Source organism: Ochotona curzoniae, unplaced genomic scaffold (assembly GCF_017591425.1).
Source record: "Ochotona curzoniae isolate NIBS_2020 unplaced genomic scaffold, NIBS_Ocur_1.0 contig_64, whole genome shotgun sequence".
NCBI lineage: Eukaryota > Metazoa > Chordata > Mammalia > Lagomorpha > Ochotonidae > Ochotona > Ochotona curzoniae.
The window spans coordinates 2,154,434-2,181,834 of NW_024466502.1; the positions used below are offsets into that span (position 1 = coordinate 2,154,434).

Consider the following 27,401-nt stretch of genomic DNA (forward strand, 5'->3'; position numbering starts at 1 on the left):
AAGGTAGGCATTTCCGACAAGCTGCCACATGTTGACCACAGTCTCTTAAATATCTGTGGTGTCTGGGAGTCTGTGACCTCCTACAACAGCCTTTTTCTTTGTGGGTTTTTTCCCTATTTAATGTAACAAACAACATCTACCCTAGCTGTGGCGCTTTCACTGGAGCAGAGTGATAAGGACAAATGAGACAGTGGAAATCAGTCTCTTTTTCCTAACTCCACCTTGCCTTTTTCCACACCTCACAGCCACGATGGATGCATTGCCCTGCCACATCTCCACCTTCACCTGCCCCAGACACAGACCCAGCATTCCCACCAGCCTTGTCCTCTCTGGATGTGACACCTGACGGTGCTCGGCAGTATCAACAGGAATAATTTGCTTTGGTTTCTTCCCCTCACAACTGCATCTGGTTCACACTCAAGTCGCAGCCCTGTGTCCTCAGAACGCCTCACATCTCACTCCTTTAAGTCCCAGCTCCACAGCCTCAGAACGCCTCCTGGCCGTCCCCACGTATCACTTCCACCTTCTCAGCAGCACCCCAACTGCAGGTGCTCCTTAGGAGTCTCACCCTCTGCTCCCAGCTGTGATAACCACAGGGACAGCTTCACAGATCTGGAGTCTCCTTCAATGTGAACACCAACTCCTTCTGCACTCAGAGTCCAAGTAGCCTATAGTCACTCCACAGATTCCAAGTCTCTGGCCACACACCCCCACCTGCCTGCAGCTCTCACCCATCCAGAGCCTTCCTGCAGAGTCTGCATAGCCGCCCATCTCCTCCGATGCTCCCCAGAGTCCTCCATGGCCCAGGAGGGTGTGCACACTAGCTCCCCTGGCAAACGAGCTGTCTCCAAGTAGCCCAGTCACACCAGGATCCGAAGTGTTGCCTGATCCCCAGCTCCAACCTGATGTTCACCATGTCACCTGGACTGTGATCGACCCCTACTGGGACAGATGAACAAACCAACAAATAAGGTTGGAGTGACTGGCCATAATTTTCTGCACACTTGAAACAAGACTCTGTGTGTGTACACATACACACACCGAGGGCTGGCTGCCACCTGCTTCCTCTACACTGACTTAGCACACCCACTGCCTCGACTACAAGCAAGCCAGGAGGGCAGAGCCACTGACCAGTGTCCGTGTGTCGGTTGTCATATCACATCCATGACTTCTTTTTTCTCACAAACGTTTTCTCAGCATTCTGCAAACCCTTATCTTCCTTCAAGATCCAGCTACCAACAGGGGTTAACATCAACCTGAAGCACCTCCCCCCTTCTGCACCCGGGCTGGGGAATTCACTTGTGAGAGTGGGGCACTGGCCAGGCCTCTGCTGTGTCCCCATTTCCTGCCCTCTGACTTTGCTTCTAAGTGAGGTTTGCCGCCCTTTCCTGTTCATGGTCTTCCTTCTCAGTAAATTGGACCTGTCCCTGTGAGAACACAGGGCCAGCTGGCAGGAATTCAGCTCCCTCTGGAGGCCCGCCCACTTCCATTGGCACCCCATGCCCTCGGCTTTCTCTGTGGAACACACAAACACTCTTTTGTCTCCAGTTTCCAAGCTTTGTGTGTCCTAACCCAATATTCAGCCTCTTCTGTTACCCACGAGTCATTTCTCCAAGAACATCTACCAGTGCAGCACAACATGAGAAAAAAACACCAGGAATGTACCACTGTTATCACCAAAATGCCCCAAAGAAAAATTCATATATGTGCTTATACGTGCTGATTTCTAGTGTGATCTGAAATCTAGTAAAATACGAAGTTTCATTCCTACACACACAGCACATCTCATCAAGAGATTCAACAGGTAGAACCCTGTCATGGGGATGGTTTGATCCTAACCATATCCAACAGTTGTTTAAAGGCTCGTGTCTTCTTTGAAAAACAAGGAGGCCATTTAAGACTGCTAACCTGCAATCACAGCTTGAAGACAGAGCCCTGACACACACAGCACCGTGTCACTCACCGGCGCACACGGTGCAGGTGCAGTCCGTACTTCTCTTCAGCAGACAGTCCATCCATCAGGAGGTGGAAGATGAGGAAGCTGCTGTGGCCGAGGGGCTGTGAGATGAGTCTGGACTTCTCGAGCATATACGTATACATTCTGGCTGGTTGCGAAAAGGAAAGTTATCTGTTAGACCCATCAATGACCTCATTTCCATAGTTGTACACAGATGAATCACGAGGAGATAAGACTGCAGTTTCTTTGTCAACACAAAACTTTTCTCTCATTCGTAACTGTCACCATTTGCATTGACAATCTTTTGGACATATATGACTAGACAGAATATGCTATTACAAGCAAGTTCAGCCACTGTCTTGTTTGTTGAATACGGCAATGAGACATGTTAAGTTGCAGTTGTCTTTCCCATTTCTGTTTGAGCATCACATTTCTATTGAACCTCACTGGTCTAAGCAAATAGATGACTCTCAATAAACACATGCTGAAGTAATGAGTAAATATCTTTCTCAGAGATCACTGAGCTATTATTTCTTCTACTGAAGGAAAGAAAATGAACGAATGCATAATTTAGGTTTTCCGTGTGTGATCAATCTGTTTCTTCATTATTCAAAAACGAGGGTTCATTTTCTAGAGCCAGTTTGGGTTTCCAGCAGCATCAAGTAGGAGGTTCCGAGAGCTCCCTGTGCCTGCCCCTCACTATGCCCTCTGTCAGTGGAATCTTACACTGGCATGGGGTGACACACTGGTACCTATCATCATTAACAGCAGTCCGTGGTGCACAGCAGTGTTTGATTCCTGGACATCCACAGGACACTTGCTTGCCCCACACACCTTCCCTGTGCCTCACCTGCCCAGTCTCCCTTCCATCACCCAACAACCACATTTCCTCATGATCTCCATATTTCCCATTTGGCCAGAATGTCATGTAGTTGGCTGCACATGTAACCTTTTATATGGTTTCTTTCACCCCACAATACACACTCAAAAGTCACTTATGTTTTCTCATGAGTTGTTAGCACGCATGTCAGTCGGTGAATAAAATCTCATTGCATGAATGCAGCATGGTTTATTCATTACTCTAAGAAGGCACATCCTTGTTGTTTCCAGGGAATAAAGCTGCTATTAACACCCACACCCAGCTTCTGTGGGCTCACTGAAGTAAATGCCAAGAATGACTTGTGGATAGTGTGGGAAGATGCTGGTGAGAAGCTGCCCAATTGTCTTGGCATCCCAGGAGAGACAGCTATGAATTGGTGGCTCCACGTTCTTGCTGGCACTGGGGGCTGCCAGGCCTTGGCATGCCCATCTTTCTAGCAAGTGTGAGCTTGTCTTTGTTCCACTGATTATAGTCTCAAGGCTACACCATATCAACAAGATGTCCTCACGTGCTTATCTTTCTTCTCTATGCCTTTTAATTTACAATTATATGCTTTCTATTTACACAATAGAATACTACTCAGCTATAAAAAAAGAATGAAATATTGTCTTTTGCAGCAAAATGCATACAACTGGAAACCATGTGATTAGTGAAATACAGTATGTGTTCCTTGATTTGCAGTAACTAACACGGAGTGTAACTAACCTGAGTGCAACACACAGTGAGTGCTACTTCCTGCCCTGTCGGTACTCCTGAGGAAGGGCGACTTCCTGCCTAGTGCTTGTTGAATTCCAAATTTAGGGGAGAGCTAAACTGTGATTGCTTATTTTAATTAACATTCACAGTTGAGAATTTTGTGCAGGTAGACTGAGGTGAACCACTCAGCTGGTTTAAATGAGGTCATTATGGAGAAGGGTGGGTATGAAGTCTGCACCCCCAGTATGCCTGGTGTCTTTAAGAAGAAGAGAGGTGCTGAGGGAAGGGTGGGATCAACTGAAGCAGAAACAGGTGAGGCAACCCCAAGTCAAGAAATGTAAAGCATTGGCAGCTGTCCTAGTGGCAGATCCTCCATGGCAGAAGTCAGGGGAGCTGGGACACATGGCTGGGCAGACATCTCAGCTCTGACACTGGACACTTACTCTGGCACTTTATGCTACTGAGGTCATGCCAATCTGTTCGAGCAGACCCTGGGCAGTGACACAACTGCCCAGGGACCACTGATCCTGTGCCAGCAGGCAGCAAGGGACAGTCACTGGACTAGCCACCAGGTTGTACTGCTGCAGGGGATAGGCAGCTGTCCAGATTCACTGTTCTAGCCTCAAGGTGGCACCGCTGCAGGGAACAGAGCATGTCCCGCGTGCCCTTGGTGAACAGCAAGTACAGCTGCTCTGCATGGGGTGGGACTCTGCCCAGCCAGCCTAGGTTTCCTCCTCCCATCTGCTGGCAGACGCCTCAAGAGGGAGGCTGCCTGAAGCCAACCTCTCGCTGCAGCACAGCTGTGCTTAAAGCCCCCACCGGGTCTTGGTGGTGAGCATGTGACATCTCTGCACTGCAGACTCATCCTGCACACTGCGGAACTTTGTTCTGTTTCCCCTGAACCTTCCTCTTCGTTGCCAGCAGCTTCTGTTCTGTCAGTATTCATGGGGAAATGTATCTTCGAACTTTAACTCTCCCGGTGAGGCTTCTCTTGCAAACCCACTCCTTGGACACAAAGGCCTGAGCCCCACAGCAGGATGGCAGCAGGATGGCATGGTCCTCCTGCTTCTGGGCCAACTCTTACCCAAGTGTTCTCCCATCAGTGCAGTCTACGTAGCACTGCCAGTTTTCTGTCTCATGATTTTTAAGTATAAAAGCAATAACCAAAGCATTTGGTCAAATTTTTAAGGGAACACAGTAGGAAGATATCAAAGATTAAAAACTAGGCAACGGAGACTGAATTAGGATGTTAATTAGGACAGAGGAATCCGAGAAAGGCAGAATGGAGAGTGAGGGAATGTGGAGGTGGCCACATCAAATCACACACAACGTGGAGATGGCATGGACTGGCATGGGTCACTTTAGGACTGCAAACTGCTTCAGGCTCCTGCCCCGTGTGCACGCTGTGGGCACCTGTGGATGTGACTGCACTGCACGTGAGCAGGGCTGCGTGTTAACACACAGCGAGGTGGGAGTGCATGGCAGACCCTCCAGCTCTGATCACTTCCTGAGTCAGCATTCCTGAGGATACATCAGTCTCCACCAAGGACCAAGGGGAAGAAACAAACAACGGCCCACACCTTCAGCAGCCAGCACGCGTCTCCCTGCAGTGCATGGGGTGCTGGCTGAGAAAGCAAGTTCTCTCTCTGGTGCTGTTCAGACGACTGTTTCCTTTCTTTTTCTGTCCATCTATCTATCTATTTATTAAACATACTTTCTTTTGAGATTATTGTTATTTACCATTTTATGATATAGTTCCAAATGCTCCTGGAATTTCCCTTAAATCCCCCCAGTCCCCCCTCCCCACCTAGTTCCTCTATATCATCACTGAAGTGTACAGTTCTTCATACACAGTCACATGTCCATCATTGCGGGCATGGACAACGGCAGAGAGTCCAGCATCCTATTGTCAAGATACAGTAGACAGTTTCAATGGGCGTCCATCTTTGTCTGGAAGTGGAGATGCACACGGCATTGTATCCTCACATCTACATATGTTAGTCTCCATCTCATATGGCAGAGATCCACACAGGAACACCAGACTGAGGCTTGCGATGTTTCTCTGAAGAGCGGAGCTTCAGAATGTTTAACCACATTTTTTAAATTAAAGAAAATAATCATAAAAACAAACCCAGAGAACTCAACTTCTAGCTTCGTCCTCTGAAACGAACTTTCTCTTCTCTCTTAAGACACACTGCTGAGTTTTGTTGACACATTGCAAAGCACAGCTCGCTCCTAGATTGTCACCTATCCTAACACTCATTTCCTCAAGGAAAGCTGGGGTGGCTTGAAAAAGCCAGACAAAATGGAGACCTTGAGAAAATCATTTATAATGAGCCAATAAACGCCTGTGCACTGGCAGGTAGGGTGATAGTCTTTGAAACAACTGATTCCCCAAGTAGGCAGACAGTCCACCTACAATTGTGCTCATGTTATTAATATTCCAGGACAATCTGCTCTAGTTAGAAAGACGTGACATCCAGGGGGATTCTCTGTTAGTGGAAGTTTAAATAAGGCTGGTTCATAAAATACACAGTAAGTATCTAAGTTAAGTGGGACACAGATTCCCAGAGGGTTCACTAGGGTCTCCTCAGGAAGTCTGAGTTCATTTCAGTTGTGTCATTCAGAATACACATTCGGTTTTGTTTAGAAAGATCCCAGTGTGTGTCCCGTGAAGAACCTGCCCACTGGGCGCAGGGCTCATTTGCGTCCTTGAGATTGTTTCTGTGTTCTACCCAGCCTGTCCAGTCTGCATGTGGCTTCACATTACACTGCTGATCCAATGGTTTGGGTCTATAAACGCAGCTCAGGGAGGAAGGGCTTTTTGCTGCCTGGCTTAACGGAGTTTTGCCTCTGCCCTTGCCTGTGTGGAAGCAAGGCTCCGTCTGCTGTCATCCCAGCAGCCCCTGCCTCCCTCCGCAGCATGCAGAGGCTCCACATGCCAACGGGACACTTACCTCCCGTGACATGTTTCCTCGTCTCACAGAACTGCAGCTCCAGGTACTTGATGAAGCAACTGGATGAGTCATTCAGCGTCGTCTTGGCATGCCCGAAGGCTTCCAAGATGCACATGACCTGCAAAGGAACAGAGTCACCGATCTACCTGTTCTTGAAACAAAGTGGGAAGGAGTAGTCAGTGGAGATGCCACTGCCAGGAATATCCTGCTATCAGAAAGGTTTCCGATTCAATTGCAAGGTTGTTCTTTACTGAAACGCAAGCTTGTAGCACCCCATTTCTGTCGACATGGCTTTTTCCGTCTACACCAGCTTCATGACATGGCTGTCTCAATGCTTGTAGGTGGAACAAACCACTCACATATGTACTCACACACAGGCAAGGATGAATGCACACAGTTCACACACAGGCAAGCTGAACACACACAGTGCACACACAGGCAAGCTGACATGCACAGTGCACACACAGGCAAGCATGAACACACAGTGCACACACAGGCAAGCATGAACACACACAGTGCATGCACAGGCAAGATGAACACACACAGTGCACACACAGGCAAGATGAACACACACAGTGCATGCACAGGCAAGATGAACACACACAGTGCACACACAGGCAAGCTGAACACGCACAGTGCACACACAGGCAAGCTGAACACGCACAGTGCACACACAGGCAACCATGAAACACACACAGTGCACACACAGGCAAGCTGAACACACAGCACACACACAGGCAAGCTGAACACACACAGTGCGCACACAGGCAAGCTGAAACACACACAGTGCACACACAGGCAAGCTGAAACACACACAGTGCACACACAGGCAAGCATGAAACACACACAGTGCACACACAGGCAAGCTGAACACACAGCACACACACAGGCAAAGCATGAACACACAGTGCACACACAGGCAAGCTGAAACATGCACAGTGCACACACAGGCAAGCATGAACACACACAGTGCACACACAGGCAAGCTGAACACACACAGTGCACATACAGGCAAGGATGAACACACACAGTGCGCACACATGGACACAACCAAAACTGTTTGAGATTTTTAACTTGAAAAGACCAAGAAGAGTTTTTGTTGGTTTGGAAGAATCAAAAGAAGCAATAGCCACAGCTCCTCTCAGAACAGGAAATCTGCTCAAAGACAGCACGCCAGGTCTTTCTGAATCCCACTTCATTCTCATCCATTCTAATGGGCAGAGCCCTTGCTCTGTCTCCTTCCGCTGCACCCTGGGATTCCATGGGCCTCTCTCCCCACCTTTCAGCTCTGGACTTCTCTGCCATCCCATGGTTTCACAGCTGTAAGTACCGAGCAGAGCAAATCGCCATAAAGCCCCTCACGTCGCCCTTTGGGTCTGGAATTCCTTCCAGCTCTGCCCAATGAGTGCCTGTGACGGTGATATGACCAAGACCTGCCACAGTGTGGAAGGATCTAATGTGAGGGTACAGTTTCTGGGAGCAGCCACAAGAGGGAGCACAACGATGCCTTATTGATAACACCAGGTGGTTTCTGGTGACAGAACTTGGAAAACTTCGTTCTCACTTTTTAAAAGACGTTTTGATGTTACTGTTTTAATTTCCTGACATCTGCTACACTAAGTACATCTTCCATAACCAGCCTACACTGAGGGAGACTGTGAAATAACACTTGGGTGATAACCAAGAATAAGAAGCCTTGGGAACTGGGAGTAGTGAAGTAGGAAGTCTGAAGTTTTGGAGATAAATCAATAACTTTATGAGTTAGGCCTTATACAATAGCCTTAGATAAAACATTGTGACCTTTTACTTGAGTCAGAAACAGACGGATATAAAGATGAAAGGTGTCCCATCTACTGGTTCTTGACCCAAATGCCCACGACAGCCAGATCTGGAGCAGGCTGTAGTCAGGTCTCCACGGGCGTGTCAGGGGCCCACGTTCTTGAGCTGTCACTTGCTGGAGCAGAACCAGAGCTTGGACTCGAGCCCTTGGAGAGGAAGGCATGTGTCCACACTGGTACCTAAATAGCAAGGTGCAATGCCTGCTCCCAATAGCCTCAAAATCCTAGAAAGTCAGCAGTGACAACAGAATATTCTCTGAAGAATAATCGAAACTAGCTTCTATTAAACTCGTTTTGTTCATTTTTAATGATAAAATGCTAAACACGGATCTGAATTAATAGTGGACTTGAACCTATTTCAAGCACATCTCATTACACGATGGTTTGAGAAGTCCCCACAATGCTTAGGGTGCATTTATTTTAGAGCTTGCTCCAGCTCCTAGGTGTGGTTTCTGACAGTGGAGTGCCATTTTTGTTTTTCTAGGCAAAACATCACAGTTCCATCAGCACCCGTCAACAGGAAGCATACGCTGATGGCTGTATGCACGTCCTTGCAGACAGAATCAGGTCCCTGCTCAGTGAGTGACACAGCCCAGGCCAGGCAGCACACCCTAGAACCTTCTCCCAGCACACTTTCCTGGATCCCAGCACAGGAAGTTAGTCCTGCAGTGTCTGTGCATGGCACGCATGTCTGCAGCCAGGGAACTCTCAGAACCCAACATGACAGAATCCCAAGGGAAGTGAGAGGAACAGGCAAGGAGTATATTATGTTTCCCACATGTGAGACAAGATCCTAGGGCTAATAAAGCACGTTCAGGTGTCTGTCTTCTAATCTAATCTAATCTTCTAATCTAATGTCTCTTTTTTTTGGAGGGGGTTGCTTTTTAGGAAAAATCCATACACAGATTAAATAACTCATAGGGTTCAGCTCAGCTTGTAAATGATGGATCTTGGATTTGGCCCCAGGCAGTCAGGCTGCAGAACCACACCACACAGCTCTTGCTGCTTGAACAGCCCAGGTGGAAAACACATAAGCTAACATACAGCTAAAACCACTTAACACAACGTAAGCATTCGGCATTCTCTATTGATCATGGTTTCACAATGCAAGATTGAAATGTCAGGTCAACTCTGAACAAGCCAGTGGTTTTCATCTTGAATTTACCACTTGACCAACAGGTGGCACTGAATAAATACATTATAGGTATGTCAACAAATGCTACTCCAGTGCTTATGCTGATTTCGCAACAAAATAGTGAGAATGTTGCATAGTATTACAGTTTACACTGGGATATAGGTGAAAGTATTTCAAACTGTATATCCTTAATATTTCCTGATTCAAATCTTAATGGTATGATTTTCTTTCTAGTTAACATACATTTTTGGTATAATTTTATCTTTTTCTGGATAAAAGTCCTACACTCTTAACAGGAATACCCAATCTATTACACTTTCTTTTTTTAAAAAAAGTATTTATTGTGAAAGTTGGAGTTGGAGAAAGGGAGATGGAGAAAGAAAGAAAGCTATTGACCCTCCATCTGCTGGTTAACCGCCCAGGGTGGCCCACAACTACGTGAGTGACTGAAGTCCAGACCCTTGGGCCACCTGCTACTGGGGCTGGATCAGACGTAGAACAGCAGGACACAAACCTGCCCCCCATGGGATACCAGCACTGCAGGTGACAACTCCACCTGCCTTGCCACAATGCAGGCCCCTATCGTGCTTTCTAAAGTCAACGTGGCTGGCCCTCTCAGTAACAAACCACCTCCTCCTCACATGGAGCCTGTCGGGCTATTCTTGAAGTCTCTTACTCAACAACTGCTGGTTTGAGTGCTGTGCATGGAACTCAATGTTTGTAACACTGAAATGTATTTGAAATTTGGTCGAGAATTGGCGAGAAATCCCAGGCAGCTTTCCAGAGTATGATTTTACTGTTCCAATAAGCCCATTGCCATGGAAAACCCCTGCTTCCAACATCTGAAACACAAATCCAGGGACCAGGATCCAAACACTTGCCGGCCTGATGCTGGCTGCTCTGAGCAGCAGCCACAGCAGCACTGTGTTGGGAGCCAGGATCCTGTCCGTCCCTCCCTCCCTCCCAGGACCAAGCACACTGGAGCACACGGCAGAGCCATACTGTCAACCCATGCGAACATTCCAGATGGGACAACTGAAGTGGAAGACTGATTCCTGCAAGTGTTGCAGCTACAGATTCCTTGGCCAAGTAAGCACTTTGTCTGCTTAACACTACCAACAATCACTTCTCTTTCGCCTGCCTTTGCTCCTTCCTGCCTCCTCCCTCGTGGACAGTGCCGTGTGCTGTGGTGGCATGGACTCCCTGACCGGTCAGCCGTCATCCTCCCCAACCCCACAGCTCCTGCGTGTCACTGGGCCTGCAGCCTTCAGCCCGACAGGGCAGGTTTCTGTAACGCCCAATCCCCGAGACCAGTCCTACAACTCCAATGACTCATCCTCTCACTCGGTGCCAGGTTTTAGACAGAGTGGCCTGCTTTCCCTTTGGAAGACCAGCGCTTTGCAGTCTGCCTGGTGAAGATGCCGTGCAGGGAGCAGGGCTGCCTGCCCTCCCAGCCCAGCTCACCCTGCCCCCTCACTGTGCCACCCAGCGAGCACCCCTTTTCCTTCTCTTGCACTGAACTTCACCCACATCAACCATGCTCCTTCCTCATTTCTTTTTCAGGCAGAAAAACCTGACCTTTCTCTCCAGTGACCTTTGTCCTCTGCAATGCTACAAGAACGTTCAGGACCCACAGGCCTCTCCACTGTTGCAGCTAATTCTGGTACATGTGCTTGGATGATCTGTAAAACTGCAGCTGAGTAATTTTCATGAACACCTTGGAAACTGAATTACAGTCATCTAGACGATCATTTAAAGAGAAATAAACAAACCATAATTGACACGGGGTTTAAGATACAAATATGGGCAATGTTTCCTATGAGGTTGGAAACCCTGATTACATCATCTCTCACTTGTCATAGGAAGAATGAGACAAATGGATTACAAGTACTTCTAATAGAAGTTTGCACTGATATTATAGTTTTGGCTCCTAGACACTAATTGATTTGGAAAATTTATATCCATTTTATTCAAAGGAATGCAAATTAGAACTCATTCACCTTAACTAAAAGGCAAACCCAATTTACATAATCAGAGATGCATATTATAGATTATGTAGCTTGTTCTCGCTCAATCATTTTAATGAATGATCATTTTAGTTTGTATTTTAGAGTGAGAACTAGCATTCCTTGTCACTGCAGTTTAGTCAACAGGCTGTAGCATTTCTATAGGTTAACCAGAGTCTAGTGAGTTCCTCTCATCAACCTGAGGACTCAGACGCTGCCAATCCCCAGTACTCTCCCGAGGAAACACCGCCATAATTGGTAGAGCGCTCTGTCCTGCTGGGCTGGGCCAGGTGAACCAGAAACACACAGCACGGCACTTGATACATCTCCAGATCTTCCGATTTGGAGTTATCCACTGACATTGGTGCTGGGCATGTACCGGGAGAAGAGCAGCCGCCTTGTTCTGGCGCCATCGGACGTCTGGAGACAGAAATGTGGTGCAGTGAAATGGGGGGAACACATGTGCCTCTTGAGGCTGCACCCCGGCCTCTGAGATCTCAGAGCTGCAGGCCCCCCCGAGGGCTGACAGACAGCGGCACACGGCGAGGCAGCCTGGCCTGAGCCCAGCCTGGTGATGGAGCACAAACGTACCTCTTGTCCCTAAATGCTATGTGGAGTAGGCTGATGCATTTTCAGCAAGATCTGTATTTATTTATTGTATGTGAAGAAATGAACCTGATTTTTGATAGCATATATACATGCATGCATTTAATGACCTCTTGAGGTGAGAAGTTAATTTTTTTGAATAAATGTGTCTTAGATAAAAGGACAGTAAGTAAAAGCAGGAAGAGGGCAATTATTTCATGAAGACAGGGAAGGGATCGACATGAGAAAGCATCAATGCTGGTTCTGTAAGTCACAGACACACATACAGGCAAACACACACACGTCCACATGTGTGCAAACACGAACACACCGATATGCAATGGACATACACTCATACAAACGCTTATACACATGGAAACAAACACACACATCCACACACACAGGCAGAAGCACACAGAGGCACACACACACACACGCTGGAATGCACAGCCCTGACCGCACACCACAAGTTGCCTGTATTACATTTATTTGCTAACATTAGAGTTACCTAATTGAGGAAGTCTCCATCCTTCCTAAGCTTGCTGAAGCCTTTAACGATTATTTTTTGCTTCCATTGATTTATTCAGCACTTATGAGACTGGGATTACCAGGCAAAGACAGCACCTTCTGGGGACATGCACTGGGGAACACCTCACAGATAAAAGCAAGCAAATGAATGAGAAAGAACGGCCTCATCTGGGAGGGAGGCACGGCTACAGGCAGCTGCAGCAGCGTCAGAGGCATGGAGGCAGGAGGGTAATGCTGATCCACTGGGTGAGAGCATCATCTAGGGTTTGAACAAGGGAGTGATGGTGAGACAGGCAGACTTCTCCTCCTGCTGGTGATAGTGGGAGCTGAATGTGCTGCCTGCTTGGAAACATGGTGTACTGAGCCAAGCCATTAACTATGAACGCAGTGAGGGCTTTCTTTCTTACAGGACAAGCCCTCTACCTGTCTCAGGCTCTATTTTCTCCGTCTATGGGTTGATGAGAAAGTGCCTGGGTTCTGGCTGGCCCTGGCAAGCAGGGCTGCTCTGTGAACCAGGCCGCCATGTGGACATGCACAGGAGACTCAAACATGATGGGCTTCCACCCCCTGCAATGACTGCCAGAGGGAGTAACAAAATGTGGGACATCTGATCTACCAGAGAAGACCCCTCCAGACCGTCCAGTCCTGTTTCAGTTGCTGCCTGCTTCCTACTGTTCTCCTGTACTTGTCACCCAGACACACATCGGGGCCTTGTGAGCTTTCCTTGAATGTCTTCTTCAGACCGAGGTCTATAAAAAGCACTAATAGCACCACCTGCCAGAGGTGTGCAAAGGCAGGGGGACCCGGGTCCTGCAGACACCTGCAGCAGCCATCTCGGGCATGGCTGTTTCACTGCTGCTGACTGACTCTTGTGTGCTCCTGAGTCCTGGGTGTGTTTTCAACAGCAGAGGCAGAGGATATGGAGCCTCTACATGACACGGAATACAATGCACCTGTGTTTTTGAATATAGTTTAGAATTGCTTTGGGAGGAACGAAGGTTGATTACCTAGCAACAACATTTAGGATTACTATTGTCACTTCTTTTAGACACAGTGACTTTTATTACTGCTATTCATGCAACAGTTGCTTTTCAGGACAGCACAACCAAGTGTACCAACATTCAGAAAAGTACCTTGTAAAAGAACAATATCTCACAGCACTAGGTGCACCAGAGGCAGCCGCCCAGAGCACAGGTGAGAAGAGGGCACGCTCAAGATGCATGTCAATACATGAACGAAACGAGCACTTGAGCACTCTTCACCCACAGTGCAGAGTGGACCTCCTTCAGGTTGGACCGCTTGGAAGTTACTGTATGTCCTCCCCTCACCCTGCCTGCTTGTAAATGCCTTCCCTTTGCTTGATGTCATACTCTGGCCCAGACAAGAAACTTACGTGCTTAAACCTGGAATCAAACAGAGCCCGGCTGGAGCTGGACCGACAGGTCAGGTGTCTCACGATCTGTTTGCTGGCTTCGGACTTCCCAGATCCTCTTTCTCCACTAAGAGAAAACACAAAAGAAACATAAGTTGACAGGTATGGAGGAAGCGGCACAACGTTCCAGGGGGCAGAGCCAATTCTCAGAAACACACACAAAGTGGGAATGGCATGACGCCCACTTTCATCAGGATTTGATAGAACTTTAAAGCACTCACTCCAAATACTTAGGGGTGTGAGCCCTGTGTGGGGACGTCACACTTCGCTCTTGGCAAAGGCATTAAATCCTGCTCACTGCTCTTCCTCGACATGAAAGCAGAGTGCAGACATAGCGGCACGAAGTCGGTAGGTCCTCAGAGGGGAAGAGCTGACGTGGCAGGGCCTGAAGCAGACTTTCCTATGCTCCCATTCAGAGATGGCCCTCAGCTCCGACATCCCACATTTTCCACTGTTCCTTAATCTTACAACAATGACAGACTGGAGCAGTTACTTAGGATAACACTGTTGCTACTTCTTTTAGATATAATTTACCTAATTTCTATCAGTGTTAACTTATATTTCTGACACTGTCTGTTATCAGATTAATATAGAGTCAGCTGCAACATTTACTGTCCCAAAGTGGTTTGCTATAGAACCATAAAGCTAGTACTGTCTTCAGATGCAGAGCTTGTCTTCACCCAATAGTTTCTACTTTGAAATTCCGGTCCCAGTGACACTGATCAAAGATTGTTTGAAAAAAAACGACATTTCACTAAGTCTCAAGATGTTCATGATTTTCTCCCATTTGTGCTGATTTTAAATTTTTAATCCTTGGGGTATAAAATTATCAACAGAATGAAATTAAAATTTGGAACTAAAATTAGATTTCTCATCTGGTCCTAAGTTCTGGGACATCCTTCACACGGACGCTTGAATTCTGATCATCAACTCTCACATCCGCCTTTGTGGATGGATGTTAATCATGGGAGGTAGCAGATACTGCCAAGGCTTTATAAACATGTGTCCACATTTGGCACCAACAGGGAAAACCAGTGAGTGAAAGCCATCACCGAGCTTGCAAGACTCTTAGAGGCAGCCAATTCTGAGAGAGAACTGTGTCAAAAGATCCAGTCCTGGTGTTTCAACATTGTTCCTGAATTCCTTCCCAGTATGAAAGAGTGACTTCTCGAACTCTGAACAGACATTTTTTTTTCCCTAAGGAAGCAGATAACCAAGTAGCCTGCAGAGAACACTCCAAGGAGGGCCTGGCATGATGGTTCAACAGCTCAATCTTCACCTTGCAAGTGCAGGGATCCCATAAGAATGCTGGTTCATTTCCCAGCTGTTCCACATCCCACCCAGTTTCCTGCTTGTGGGCTGGAAAGTAGCAGAGGATGGCCCAAAGTCTTGGGACCTTGAACCCACTTGGAAAACCCAGAAGAGGGTTTGGAATGACTCAGCTCTGGTCATTGTAGCTTTTGGGGAGTGAATCAGCAGACAAGAGATTTTTCTGTCTCTCCTTGTTTCTGTAAATCTGATTTCCTTTTCCAATAAAATAAATCTTTAAAAAAATGCCCCCCAAACAGGATATTAGCAAGCCCTATTAGGAAAAATACATGTAGAACTCATTGAGTTAAATGAAGACAAAAGGTTTATTTACTGAAAAAATGGACTGGAAGTTGTGTGCTCTGGAATGGGCAGGCTCCCATGGGACAGTGTTCCACTGGCTCCTCTTCTCCCCCAGAGACTGGCCACATGCACCTCTGGGGCAGTAACTGGAATGGTTAGCGGGATTCGACAAGAATGTGAGCAAATCCTGGGACCTGTGAACACTGACCCAGCGATGGTGGGCACAGGCTACAGGTGAGGCCCTGCTCAGTGAGCAGCAGGTGGCAGCTGTGGATCTGTTTTGGCTTGGCCATTCAGTTATCTTCATGTGGGTTCAGGACTAAATTTTGGCTCACTTGCCAGAGCCACCATTGGCTACTCCTGGGGACCCTGAGCTAATTATCCAGCCCTTTGGACAGTCCCCTGGCATATGCAATGATGCTGAAGCTCAACAGTATCCCCACTGAGTGACAGTGATGCCACGGTATCCTCCCGTCCAACAGAGGGAGCAGGCCAGTGCAGGAAGCACTGGGGCCAGGGCCTGCAGGTGCTGCGTTCCCATGACTCAACACCACAGTGCATTTCACACATCCTCCAAACGGCTTTTAAAAAGTAACTCCCTTCTTAGCAAAGATCAGGGAGCCCAGTTAAAAAAAAAAAAAAGCTGACAGGAAGGGAATTCTTGATTCAGGGTAGAGATCTGCTCATGCTAGAGGCAGAAGACAGATGGTCCCACTGTGAACACGGAAGCTCCCGATGGCCATACTGTGAACACGGAAGCTCCTGATGGCCCCACTGTGAACACAGATGGTCCCAAGGTGAACACGGATGGTCCCACTGTGAACACGAAAGCTCCCGATGGTCATACTGTGAACACAGATGGTCCCAAGGTGAACATGGATGGTTCCACTGTGAACATGGAAGCTCCTGATGGCCCCACTGTGAACACGGAAGCTCCTGATGGCCCCACTGTGAACACGGAAGCTCCTGATGGTCCCACTGTGAACACGGAAGCTCCTGATGGCCCCACTGTGAACACGGAAGCTCCTGATGGCCCCACTGTGAACACAGAAGCTCCTGATGGTCCCACTGTGAACACGGAAGCTCCCGATGGTCATACTGTGAACACAGATGGTCCCACTGTGAACACGGATGGTCCCACTGTGAACATGGAAGCTCCTGATGGCCCCACTGTGAACACGGATGGTTCCACTGTGAACACAGAAGCTCCTGATGGTCCCACTGTGAACACGGAAGCTCCCGATGGTCATACTGTGAACACAGATGGTCCCACTGTGAACACGGATGGTCCCACTGTGAACATGGAAGCTCCTGATGGCCCCACTGTGAACACGGATGGTTCCACTGTGAACATGGAAGCTCCTGATGGCCCCACTGTGAACACGGATGGTCCCACTGTGAACACGGATGGTTCCACTGTGAACATGGAAGCTCCAGATGGCCCCACTATGAACACGGATGGTCCCACTGTGAACAAGCAAGCTCATGATGGTCCCACTGTAAACACAGATGGTTCCACTGTGAACACGGAAGCTCCAGATGGCCCCACTGTGAACACAGATGGTCCCAATGTGAACACGGATGGTCACACTGTGAACACGGATGGTCCCACTGTGAACACTTATGGTCCCACTGTGAACACAGATGGTCACACTGTGAACACGGATGGTGCCATTGTGAACAAGAAGCTCATGATGGCCCCATGGTGAACACAGATGGTCCCACTGTGAACATGGATGGTTCCACTGTGAACACAGAAGCTCCCAATGGCACCACTGTGAACACAGATGGTCACACTGTGAACACGGAAGCTCATGATGGCCCCACTGTGAACACGGATGGTTCCACTGTGAACACAGAAGCTCCCAATGGCCCCACTGTGAATACGGAAGCTCCCAGGCACCTGGCTCAGCTTCCATGAACATCCTATACATTCAGTTTCCCTACATGTCAATCATCCTGTGAGCATTTTAACTTTTGCAAGCTAAAGCCACCATCACGCTTCCAATATACATGAATATGTATACAAAACAATATATATATGTACACAATATATACTATATATATACATATATATACACACACGTACACACAGACACCTGTGGAGGAGTAACTTGGGGGACCATGAGCACAGGACGCCCAGGTGAAAACCTAAACGTGGGGCAAGAAGAAAGGTTCTGTGTTGTCCACCACTGCTCTGGTCATGTTTTCTCAGCTTTGAGACCAAACTCCAGATCCCAGGTCTCCATTTTCAAAGGAGAAATGAGTTTCAGGTCAAACTTGTTGACATTACTTCACCCACACTCATGGTCGTCTCTAGTTGCAAAAATGTCTATCATTTGGAAGGAGTCACATGTGCTTATGGCCATGAAAGATGGGGCTTTGAACTGCTGAGCCGCTGAACTAGCCCAACCCAAGAGAGCAGCGCGCTCGCTTGATGCCAAGTCTGCTGGGCACCCACCTGCAGGGTGCACCTGCGCCAGGGCAGCAGGCAGGGACTCACCTGAGGATGAAGCACTGGGACCGCTGCTCCTGGAACAGCTGATGGAAGGCTCTCTCCGCACAGGAGAACAGATGTGGTGGCAGCGAGGGGCTGGGCCTCCCTGTGTCGCTCAGGTAGAGCTCCGAGACCTGAAACACAAGGCCGCAAAGGCAGGTCCTCCGTGATGAGGTCCCTGGGGCTTCCTTGGTACTGATGCAGCTGGCTTTCCTTCCACACTGGACCAAAGCGAGTGCATCTAACTTTGACTCTGATTTGTATCAGGAAATCTCTGTAAAATTTCCCCTTCTCAGCAAATATTAAACATGCACAGTGACAAAACTGTAGCTGATAGCTTATTAGCTTCAGCACTCTCTTGCTTTAAAGTATTCTGCTGTTTTTAAAAAGAACAACTCATAAAAATACAGCTTAATAGACATCAGGGTAGTAAGTGGGAAGCATAATTCACATCAAACACCACTGCTCTCCACAACCATTTCAATAGCATAAGGCAGCTAGGATTCTAAAATAGAATAAGGAGCACCTGCAGCTGAAATGACTCAAGTCCACCAATTCCTCAGAAAATCAAAACCTAATGATAATGCACTTAATTCCAGCGCAACGGGGATTGCCGACATGATTCAGTGTTAGTATTTTTAGTTTTGAGTTGCTAGTGAAGCTGGCAACAATAGAATAAGAACTAAGTAACAGGAAGATTCTGGGTCATGAGCAATGCACACATTTAATTTCGGCTTCACAGATTTAAGGTTGGATAGCAAGTTCAGAATCACAGTGCGGGGGGTGGGGGAAGGGGCCTGACGGTCCCAGGGCTGTTGGCTTGCGGGAGGGGCCTGGCGGTCCTGGGGCCATTGGCTGGGTGGCTGTTACAGGGACATGGGGCTGTTTACAGCAAGGTCTCCTGGTTAGGCCACTGTCCTGGTTACACAGCTGAGTGTCCTCATTTGTCAGAAGTAGTAACCATATCCTAAAATTGATGGGACCACATAGTCGAGAAAATGTTGCTTATAACCATTCGTTGCAGAGTTTTATGTCCATTTTAAGTGGTTGAAACTTATAAGAGAAGAATTTTAAAAAGCAGAATGGATGTCAATAATAAATAACGATGAATCTCCCAAACACTATGTGCACGGACATGGGTCAGGCCGACCGGAGACCACGCTGTTAACTTTCACCCATAAATGCACATCCCTCAAATCGGCTTGCTGGTCTTCAGCCACTGCACCCTTTCCCTGTGCTGTCGACTCTGACTAGCTGACCCTTGGTTTGTCTGAGTTCATAAGCTCCTTTCTGCCCAAATGTCTCTGCTCCTCACATCGATTGGAGTAAGCAGGCTTTCAACAATTCGGGTCCAATTGCTTTTTCTCTCCCAGTGGTTCTTGATGTTCTGAATCACACACTGCCCTCCTTAGAGTCAAGTTCTCCAGTTACACAGCTTCGTGACTGCCGATCGGTCCTTGGGATGGCCTCTGTCTCCTCACCTTCGGAATGGGGCTCCCATCGGCTCACCTGGGCCAAGATCCCCCAGGCCTTCCTGGAATCCCAGTGTGCTCTGCTCTGTCCCCATAATACCGCTTTCCATGCATTCCTAACAGGGCTCCTTTCCTTTCTCGGCTCCAGACCGGCCACCACCAGTGCGTGTCCTCAAGGGATCCCTGCCTGTGGTTCTCTGGAAGGATGCAGTTCCTAGGGTGAGGAACTCAGCATCCCTGCCAACCAACATTCAGTAGCTTGGCAAAGCGTGTGTGTACTGAAAGACTCAAACTAGTTTCTACTTTTTTCTTCCCTATTCTATCCCCTGCGTTTAAAATGAACCACGTGACTCGTCCTTGCCATAGATGGGCATCCTATAATGCAGCCTGTGCCATGGCGTCAGTTTGTGCCCAGACCTGCCTGCCACTCGTGGTGGGAGCTCTGCCCTAGGACTGTGCTCGCTGCATCCACGGGAAGGGGGGGCTGCCTGCTGGCATGTGTTACTGGGTGTCTCAGGAGAAAGCCAGACATGAAGGGCATTCCAGCCCTGTGATTAATGACTCGCTGGAGAGGGAAATGTGCATTATGCAAAAGCTTAATCCCACACCTCTAACAGTAGCTAAAACACAGATGCTGCACGTGAGTTCTTAAAACATGAGGCACACGAGCTGCCTTCCTGCCTTTATCATTGGGAGAGATGGGGTCCTGCTCACTGTTATTTCATCAAATTAATCAGCGCAGCAAGAAAACAAGGTATCTGGGCCAAGCGGGTCATTGACAACAAGACTCAAACACACAGTCAACGGAGGACAGCAGTACCACTTCCACATGAGCAGCTGATATTAAACTTTAAGCCCTAATTCTGATACAGAAGACGCCCAGTAATTCAACAAAACAATTCCATTCTGACAATGTTTGTAATTGTTACTAGGCCACGTGTGAACTCCCCCACCACTTCCCGTGGAAAGCAGGACATTCACTGTAAGCTTTCCATCATTGACTAGCAGATTTCCACGTGTTTTCTGACAGAGTGATTTGTAAATGGTAAATGTGAGGGGTGATAAATATAAGTTCATTTATATATAGTTTATTAAAATTCAATATATATTTAAATATTTAATATGCTTATATGCATATACTTATTACACATAATATACTTTACTAATAATTTTAAAACATTACTATGCATGAATTATATAGACTATATTTTTATAACCATGGGAATTATTTTACATTGGCCATATGAGGTCTTAACGAACTGTTCTAGAAACAATCCCAGCTATAATTTCTGACCTAGACACTAAAATACTGGACAGGAGAACTGAGTCCCACAGCAAAGTCCAGGCCGCACTCCTGGCCCGTGTCCTGCTCAGGCAGAGCCCACAGGTAGCAGTGACAGCACAAGTGATGGGGTCTCAAAACCCACGTGCTGCATGTTTTTCATTTAAATATTGCTTCATGATAAGATTTTTGCTAACTCTAAAGACAACTGTGACATCATAAGTATAAGCCAGGGATAATACGTTAACAGCTAACTTAATTTTTCAAATGTATAGTAACATTTTTATTTGAGAATCAAAGAGAGGCAGAAGGCAGATAGATGTAGGGGTCTTCCATCTGTTGATTCATGCTGTAAATGCCCACTAGTGAGCAGGACTTGGCCAGGCAGGAGCCAGGAACCAAGGATTGGGTGAAGGTGGGATGTGATCTGGGGTGCTTTGGCTTTGGGGTGGCTTAGCCCACTGAACCTCAATGTATGCCTCTGTTCATTTTCTACAGTACATGTTCTCTGTCTCTGTCTCCCCACAATTGTCAACACACACAGAATTAAATAATACTGAACCTCAGATCAGCTTAGGCATTTGAAGCGAAATGATCCTCTGATATTTGGGTAATGTACACAGCTACAGGGGATGGGAGAGAGAGAGAGCCAGGAAGGGTGTTGTGCAAGTACCGCCAGGTAACCGATCGCACCACTGGAGCTCCAGGAAGGGTGTTGAGACACAGCACGTGAAGCTGCTCCTCGGAGCATGGTTCAGTCCATGCCTCACTCGAGTGCCTTGTTTGAGTCCCACCTACTCCAATTCTATTTGACTTGAAGGCAGTGGATGATGGCTCAGGTGTTTAGGCACCATGTAGGAGATCTGAATAGAATTCCTGTTCCCTGGCTACAGCTAATATTTACAGTAAGCCAGTGTAGATATCTTTCTGTGTTACCCTCTATTACTATTTCAAATAAAATAAATAAGTACTTTACAAAGTAGATCTGGCTACCTTTATCTTATTCTGGTGTCAGACCAATTCTCTTAACATGATTAATGGCAAATACCACATAACATGAAACAGAAGCATCTAACTCTGTGCCTTAGGCAGCCACAAGAGCAGCCCGGACTTCACAATCTGGGATATTACAGAGTATCAAGACTCTGTTTTCTGGTATTCTTTCAGCCTGCACTGTCATTTCTCTGTGTAAAACTCTGTGGTCTCAAGACAGTAAAATGATTTTCTGAAGAGCTAAGAGACCTTAGCTGCCTCATTGTTCTGGGGTGTAGGGAGCACATGTTGAGGTCAGGAGCTCAGTAATGGTGGAAAGACACATGGGCCTCGTGGTCATCTCTCACCTGACACTTGTGAGCTGTGGAAACTGAATGCTCATGGCTTGTGCCATGGTACAGCAGTGGACCCGTGGCTTGAAATGCCAGCCTGCAGTATCAGCACAGGTTCAAGTCTCCACTATCCTGCTTCTAATTCACTTCCCTACTATTGCATGTAAGAAAGCAGTGGAGTATGCCCCAAGTCCTTGTGCCCCTGCCACTCACGTGGGAGACCCACAGGAAGATCCAGGTTGTTGGCTTTGGACCAGTCCAGCCCCGGCCATTATGGCCACCTGCAGAATCAAGCAACAGATGGAAGACCTCTCTTTCTCCCTCTGTCTATTCTTTATCTTTCTTTGTTTATTCCATAGAATGATAAACAAGGAAACAAGATGAATTAAATGTGGGCAAAGCAGAAAAGTAAGTGGAGTTTCTGTGAAGTGGCTCTGCACAGCAAGACATCCACTTGGAGAGCTGTCTGTCTGCCAAGCCTGGGCACTCTGACATTCCAACTCCACTGTGGGCTCATCTCAGACAGGCAGCACACATGGTATCCAAAAGATGTGTGAAGACACAGAATCACTAGCCTTCCATGTTAATTAAACTGCCACTTATCCACAGCAGGGATTTTAAAACAATGATAATGAAAGCACCCTACTGTACCTATTGCAGAACTCCATGCCAAATCATGGATGAATCTCTCCTCCAAAACAGCGGGAGGAAGAAACCAGATCCAGTGAAAGGACTCTCTAAGGTTTGACTGTTACAAACCAATGCATGCAGACGGTGACAGCTGGACTATGTGGCTTGCTGGGACAGGATGTTCTGACAGGATGCTCTGACCTGAGAGGCCATGGACATCCTGCTTATTTCTGATGCTTTCAGGTGTGTCATTGTTCTGTATAAAGCCAGGTTGTGCTCTGTGCAATGTGTATATAATGCTTGAATTAACATACTATGCAAATATTAGCCTTGACTCAGCAGCAAAAGGATGGACACTGCATGGAATTCTACATGAAAACCCTCATGGACACAAGGCACAGGTGCTTCCCTCCTGGGTGTATCCACTGGAGCGGCTGTGGGTGACACCCCTGATCTGCTCCTTCATGCTTCATACGCTCCAGTGTCAGAGGCTGAGGATGCTGGAGGATTAGGGTGGGACTGGACAGAATGGGAATGGCACACAGACTTAACACAGTTTCAAAGTCACATGGCACAGACATTTGGCAAGGTGGCTGAGAATGCAGTGGTGAGGGGCACGCTCCTGCTCTCAGCAGCGACCACTGTCAAAATCCTTACTTGATCCCCTAAGGACTTAAATCTTCAATCTGTCTTTGTATATCTCCTTCCACCCACACCCCCTTAAAACATCAGGACTCCTGTTGGGGTGTCACTGCCCCCGTTAGGGGTCCTGAGTCTCACTTGGAACAGCCTTGCATTTACTCATAAAACAGAGTGTTCTCAGGAGTGTGTTAAGTCAACCCGTGCTGTTGGCTACAGTAATATTTCATGAACAACGCCTCCTTTAACTTTGCATGAGTCACAGTTAAAACTGGGAAGTCCTCTGGGAGAAGGCACATCTGAAAAGGTTGCCTTGTTTAACGCCCAATGCTTTTGAAAGAAAGGGACTCGCAACCAACCGAGTTCCTGAATCACTCAAGACGCCGTGGGAAACATGGTCTATGCTATCCAATTTTAGAAGCCTGTCCACTTACAGTTATAGAAACATGATACAGCTTGTAAAGGAAACTTGTGATAGAATATTTCGATTTACAAATTTGCTCAAGAGGTTAAAATCACTATCCTGCAACCATCTAATTCAGCACATTGAATAACTATAAAAAGTTGGAAGCTACTTGCGATTTTGCTTTTCCTTTGTAATGGGTGCCATGTTAAATGCTACTCTGAACTCGATACTTACCAGGGTAGAATAAATAGGAAGCTCCTTGAATGGATTGACAAACAACAGGACGTCCCCAATGAAAGTCTGTTGAAAAAGGTACAAAGAAGCCATGAAACACATGAATAGCACTTTTAAAAATGAAAATTGTTTTTAAAAGGTTGTTCACAGCAGAGCAGTGAAAAGCATCATACTTGGACGTTATAAAATTGTTCAAAAATGTGTTGTAAAAGTAGAAAAGTCAAATAAATGTACTAAACAAATAGGCCGCATATTAAGTCAATTGGATGAATTCTAAGAATTTACCCTAACCAGATTTTGTGAATGCAAGCCTGAGTAAAAGCCAAGGACTGGCACTGTGGTGAAGTGTGCCAAGTCCCAGCACGCAGTGCTAGCACGCATGGGATCCTCTGAGTCCCAGCTGCTCCACTTCCAGTCCAGCTCCCTGCTACAGTACCTGGGACGGAGGAAGATGGGGACATGCAGGTGATTCTGCCCTGGCCAGGAAGCACTCACTGAGATCATTTAGGAAGAGAATCAAGGACAGAAGATTTCTCTCTCTCTGCTACTCTCACTCTTTCACATAAATAAGAAAGATCTCTTTGAAAAAGCTACATCTTATTACCAATTAAACATATGGTTTATGATTACAAAATTGTCAAACTGAGTTTAAATAAGTACTAACCACAGGAAGAAGTTGATAGAATCAAGAATACTATGTTACCATGTAGTAATTAAAAAGATACAAAACAGAATTATCAAAGCAGAGAAACAGAAAAATACTCTTTGAATTAACAAAAATACTGTTTAAATGAACAAAAAATGAGATACAAAGATTAGACAGAAAAAAAACAGCCTCAACTACAGGGCTGGGGCAATGTTAAATTGTCTCCATCTACACAATATCAGATGTCAGTGAAGGGAAAGAAAGCTCAGTGTCTCATCTTCCTGGGCAACTCACCTCCCTGAAATCCTCTTAACCAAATGACCCAGGAAAATAACATTGCAAAGGGACAAAGACATGCAACTATAAACTCTGATTCTTATTAGATCTAATGGGCAGAAAGTAAATCATTGAACTGCTACAAGAATTTCTTCCAATTTTCCTTAAGCTCCTGGTAGACTGATCTTACGGAAGATTCTCAAGAACCACTTGTCAAGACTCAATCCACAATGTTTAAGTTCCTGTCTTTGTGTCACACACAAGTTCAGACACCATACCTTAGGGCACCCCTAAGGTAAAAATCAGTCCAGGGATTTAGTCCTCAATATCTCAGCTATGGGGGTAAGGAAAACCACACTTTGCACAGTGACGGGTTCATATCTGAGGTGAGTGTTAGCAAATCAGAAGTACTAAATTCCGATTATCTAGACAGAGAGAGGCACTGGGTAGATAAACAGCACCCATGAAGACAGCCATTCTGTGGAAGAGCCGGAGTCAGGACCCTGCCAAGCTGGGAGAGAGCCCCCAACCCTTTCAGACCAGGCACTGGCCAGGTCTCCTGGTGAGGGCAACAGGCAGGCAAGGTTCACTGGACAGGAGGCAGCGTCCAGAAGGCAGCCAGATGCCAACAAAGACAGAACAAGGTACAGAACTCAAAGCTGTGGCAACTGCTCCAGAGAACGGCACCATGGCTAGCCAGGAAGCCCAGGGAGGCTTACCAAAGACTGCAAAACATTCTGCAGGGACTGTCCAGCTCAGTACTTCTGTGGGAAGGCCCTGGACCTCAGAGCCCAGGACAATGGTCTCAGGAAAGTCCTGGATGGTGGAAGGAGGGTGAGAATCATGCAGTTGAGATTAAGTGCTGAGCGGCTAAGCCTTGGGAATCTCATTGTCAGGATTCCAGGCGGCAGAGAGAGGATTCTGGACTTGTGAGGAATGACACAGCAGGGACTAGAGATGGAGGATTGAGGACATACCCGTGGACTGCAAAAGCTACATTAGTGTACGGCGAGCTGGCACTCCAAAGAAAGATTCCTGCAGAAACAACTGGCTGCTGGGGAAGGGGTGAAGGGGATTTGGTGAGGGTGCTGGCCACAGCAGGAGCAGAAAGGCACGGCGTGCACATTCAGGGGACAGCCAAGGGGAAAGCATGCAGGGAATAAAGAAACGCTGGGCAGTCCCCGCAGTCATTCACCATCCCAGGCCTCTAGTGCTCCCAGTCAAGGCTGGACTTGGCAGGAAAGAAACCAACACACGAGAGAACACAGTAAAACAACACCCTCTTCGAAAAGACTAACGGGATACAGAGACCAGGAAACCAGCTTGCAGCACTTCATGCCAATGGCTCAATTTCATTAATTTTGATGGAAGTATTTAATTTTTAAGGTGTGTGTATCGTGACAGGCAATTTATCCAAGCATTAAGATGCTGTATTGCATTTTCATAGGCTAATCAGCAGCTGACAATTTATTACTCGTAAGGAAAACTGAAGACTTCACATTTACATGAAAATTACTTAATCAATTTCTCAGTAGACAGGGGAAAAAACAGATGTTATTAAAAGAGATAGCAAGTTTGTGCATAATCAGATTTCCCTATAGACATTCTGATTGAATTGTGTGCTGTGTGTGGAAGCTAACACAATCAACGAGAAAGAGACACACTGAGCAGGGTAGACACAGTAATGAGATAACAGATTGTATCAATTAGCAGTATTGGATCGAGCTACAGTAAATTAATTCTTTGAGCTGTCATCTGATATTTTTGCAGATAATTATCAGAAATGAGCATATGAATTATTCACTTTACAAAGACGTTTCCTGGTCATTGAAGGCACAACAGAACTCTGTTCAGGTGGATAGGAGCAGCTCCACCCACAGGAGAGGATCTGCATGAGCTTCCAGGCCCACACGGAGCAGCATCTGCATAAGCCATAGATGTGCTGGCTGGCGTCAGCCAGGGCTTCCAGAGCAATCATCCCAAAGGGGAGTTTAACAGCAGTGCGTCCTCCTGTGCACATTCAGGGCTTCAGTCCACCCTGCACAAAGTTTGGAACTTAGCCCAAACTTGCCTTTTGACTAAGCCGGAAGAGAGCTGAGGTTTCAGCAGCCATGGTGACTGGAAGCCCCCCAGGAACCCCGTCCCTGCAATGCTTACAACACTGCAGGGAGAGAAAAGGGCTGGCCAGGCAATCAATGCAAAAGGCAACGGCAGGGCACTCACATAAATCTGATTGTTCCCAAAGCGCTTCTGCATCTCATAGAGCAGACTGCCATCCGTGAGCTCACTGAGCGTTGCCAGGTCGTCGCTGGGCGCAGGAGGCACGAGCTTGACCTGAGAAGAAACAAGGCTGATCATTGCTAATTGCC

General features: G+C 47.1%; 1 protein-coding gene across 1 annotated transcript in view; it reads right to left on the reverse strand.

The window, feature by feature from the left end:
- Nucleotides 1-27,401, reverse strand: part of MYO16 (myosin XVI) — a 361,148-nt gene that overhangs the window by 225,035 nt on the left and 108,712 nt on the right. Inside the window, exons 10-15 of the mRNA XM_040991535.1 lie at nucleotides 27,256-27,366; nucleotides 24,111-24,176; nucleotides 18,129-18,256; nucleotides 13,976-14,081; nucleotides 6,491-6,608; nucleotides 1,974-2,105 (exon numbers count right to left, since the gene is read on the reverse strand). Coding sequence (XP_040847469.1) covers nucleotides 1,974-2,105; nucleotides 6,491-6,608; nucleotides 13,976-14,081; nucleotides 18,129-18,256; nucleotides 24,111-24,176; nucleotides 27,256-27,366 — 661 coding nt within the window. The remainder of the gene's footprint in view (nucleotides 1-1,973; nucleotides 2,106-6,490; nucleotides 6,609-13,975; nucleotides 14,082-18,128; nucleotides 18,257-24,110; nucleotides 24,177-27,255; nucleotides 27,367-27,401) is intronic.